The 3319-nt window shown below is 45.4% G+C and overlaps 1 protein-coding gene across 1 annotated transcript; it reads right to left on the bottom strand.

Moving 5' to 3' along the window:
* Positions 1-1629: 1629 nt before the first annotated feature.
* gadd45ga (growth arrest and DNA-damage-inducible, gamma a) lies at positions 1630-3319 on the bottom strand. Its single transcript, XM_046387744.1, has 4 exons — positions 3160-3319; positions 2947-3048; positions 2625-2835; positions 1630-2454 (listed from the first exon to the last, which is right to left on the bottom strand). The coding sequence occupies exons 1-4, from the start codon at positions 3210-3212 to the stop codon at positions 2341-2343; spliced, it is 480 nt and encodes a 159-aa protein (XP_046243700.1). The 5' UTR covers positions 3213-3319; the 3' UTR covers positions 1630-2340.

Raw genomic sequence — 3319 nt, 5'->3', positions numbered from 1 at the left:
CCTCTGCTGTTGTTGCTGGTAGTCTTGTTTTTTTTTTTTTCATGGCACTAAACAGAAAAGCTGCCTGGAGAACACTGACCTGCACAGACAACATTCCCTGAATAGTATGAGTGCTTTTGGAAACGTGCTGAATAAAAATACTTTTTGTTTGCAGTCTGAAACATTTCAGATGTGCCTCGGTCTGCCCTGTCATTTGGCCAGGACTTTTGCAGGAAAATTTCACAAGATTTTGTAGTAGATTTTATAACAGATTATTGATTGTAGCATCCACAGACAAATAGTCATCAGCCATACTGGACTCAACTGGTGCCTCACAACACTCTGTGTCCAATCTAGCTACAGTTTTGACAGTGCATGTGAGAAAATGACTAGTTTTGTCAGCATTTATAGTATTGTTGTCTCTCATTTGGCCACTTGTGCAGATAGTAATGCCCATGGAATGGAAAGTCCCAGTCTTACTTCTTCATAAACTTGTTTTTTGTAATTCTGTCTGAGTAATGAGTAATTCTTTCAGAGGAAAGCTTCCTCTGTTCTTAGAACGCCTAGCAACTACCTATGATCAGTCTTAGCAGTGAGGGACTGTGTGTGTGTGTGTGAGTGAGTGTGTGAGTGTGAGTGTGTGTGTCTGTTAAAGCTTGGGTGCACCTATGTGTTCAGGCGCACACACATGCAAGGTATGACCAGTGTCTTGCTGGAGGTCGAGGTGTTGCGAAGAAAAGTGAGATGAGTTCCTCTGAAGTCACCCGCCTCTTTGATGTGGCCCACCTTTTACTGTCAGCTTCAGCTCAGAGGCGACCACAAAACATTCACACACTTCCCCTTCCTTGCCTGTCACTGATTGTCATACTGACCCTCATTCTGCTAAAGTTTCATTTCATTTTCTATGGTATGACTGCACGTGGCTGTGTGTGCATGTCAACAGGACTGCAAAAAGTGTTGTCTTTCATCACTTTCCCCATGTGCGTTGCTTAATGGTTTGCATGAATCTTGTAAGCCATTGCAGGATTTATTAATGTGGATTTTCACACATGAAAAACTGCAGTATGGTAAATTTCCCAACAGTGCATCTCTGATATATAAAGTTTAACCTCAGCGCTCTACTGCAGAACAAAATTATAGTAATATAACACAGCTTCCCATTTCCACTTGGATGCACAAAACTACAAGTAAGCACACTACTCACTGATACACAGACCTCTCCTGCCTCAGCTGTCTGTGCACAGAAAACAAAAGAAACCTCTTTCCTGTAAGCCCCCCGGCTGCGGCCCTGATTCTGGCCGCAGCGATTGTGCAAGCTGTCGCATAAGGCAGCTGGTCTATGAGCAGTAAAGGATCAGTGAATGGAAAGAGTACATGTCACAAGCATCATTATGTTGCAACTACTCTACTCTCTCTCTCTCTCTGTCTGTCTATTAATCACTCTCTCACAACCACCCAACTGTCTATCTTCTAACCTCATTTTATTTCTTCTCTTTTACTTGGTAGCTAATCATACAACATTTCCTGATACTGTCTGTGTCATCTGATGCAACTTCCCACGCTTTGCTGCAACTTAGCTAACCCGAGGTCCGCTAAGTCCCAATGATCTGTGAAGCTTAATGTGAAAGATAAATGACTGGCAAGGGAGGATGAGTTTGATTTCAAATGTTTATTCACAAAACATTCAAAATGAATACAATTCAGATGGATATTGCATTGTTTTCTCTGCATATCTGAAAGCAACAATAATAGTCCATGAATATGTGTCAGGGTTACAGACACAGCTCGAATCAGGATTTGCAAGCAAAGTCTCTGCTTACTCCAAGAACTTCCTGGTAGCTGCACTGGAAAAGTAAAGTCCACTGAGGCATTTTCAGATACCCTTTTCAGGAGCAACCTGCTCCTTGTTCCCATCTGATTAGATTCAGTCCAGCCTCTGCACTTTCATAAGTCCATTTCTTGCACACTCTCCATCTCCGTGACCTTCTCTGCTCAGTTCTCCATTGCCTTTTATCTAGGGCAGTAACTGGGTCAAAACCTAGCATCTTTTCATGCACTACGCAGTGCAGTCCAAAATCCTTCTCTGTGTCCATAAGGCTTTCTGTCCACTTCACCTACACACGGCCCAGTCCACACTTGACCTCTGAACCGGAACCCTTCCTCTGGGTAATCCAGAACCAACGTGCTGACCCAGAATGCACCGAAAGGTTGTGCTCTCGCAGGGGGTTACAGCCAAGGACTCTTAATCCAGACAAGTGAAGCAGAAAGGCTTGGCACCCCCAGCTGAAGCTCAGCTCCTTGACTTTCTTTTCATCATCTTCATCATCTTCATGAGTGAAGCACTCTTAATGGAATGTGAGTTCAGCGCTCTGGCAGTGTGATGGTAGGCACCCAGTCGTACACACTGCGGCTCTCCTCGCAGAACAGACTCAGCTTGTCCAGAGCAGGGTCTTTCCATGGGTTTGCACTGGGGCTCTGCAATGAAAATAAAGAGATATTTAGAGTCAGATCGCCTGCCACAAATACAGAATGTGCAGACACTGCAGTAGGATTCCTGGGCAACGTGTGCAGAAAATTCAGACGGTGATGCATGCATGATTCACTGGCTGTCGTGGCTGACTGAGTGGGTGCTCCCGGGAACGTACCGTGACAAGTATGCAGTGCGCGTCCTTGGGCTCGCCGGTCTCGTCTGCACCCACGAGGTCGGCCAGGCGCTCGATGTCGTTAACGCGCACCACGTTGATGTCGTTGTCGAAGCAGAAAGCCTGGATGAGGGTAAAGTGGATCTGAAGAGCGATGTCACACTTGTATTCCTCATCAGTGGCGAGGATGCAGAACGCCACGCTGTCTGGGTCACTGTGGAAAAGACAAGAAAGCTGGTCAGAACATATTCTTTCATGCTTATGCTTATACAATTCTTTTTGAATTGTGACTGTAGTTGAACATTTCACGAATTGCAATACTTACACATTCATGACTTTAGCAGACTCATAAACTCCAACTGTCAGGTAGTCCTGCTTCTTAGCAGCGACCAGCAGCTCTTCCAGGGCTGCGCCTGCACTTTGCACCCTTGACAAAGAAAAACACACATCATCAGAACACCGGGGCGCATTTTGATAAACAGATAAAGCATTAACCCAGAAGCTAGAACAGTGGGGGATCAGTGTGAAGAATATTTACCTGTCTGCGTTTTCCATCGTGTTCTCCTGTCCGCGGATCTCTTCCAGAGTCATAGTTATAATCCAAGCGCGATCGGGATTTTGCAGTGAGCACAAAAAGCCGCGTCGTTCTCGTCTTTGCCTCTTGCGTTATTCTGAGCTCCGAACAGGCTGTGGGAGGA

The sequence above is a fragment of the Scatophagus argus genome, chromosome 4 (genome assembly GCF_020382885.2).
Source record: "Scatophagus argus isolate fScaArg1 chromosome 4, fScaArg1.pri, whole genome shotgun sequence".
Taxonomy (NCBI): domain Eukaryota; kingdom Metazoa; phylum Chordata; class Actinopteri; family Scatophagidae; genus Scatophagus; species Scatophagus argus.
Note: the sequence above shows the minus strand (reverse complement) of the source record. Positions and strands in the feature narration are given on the sequence as shown.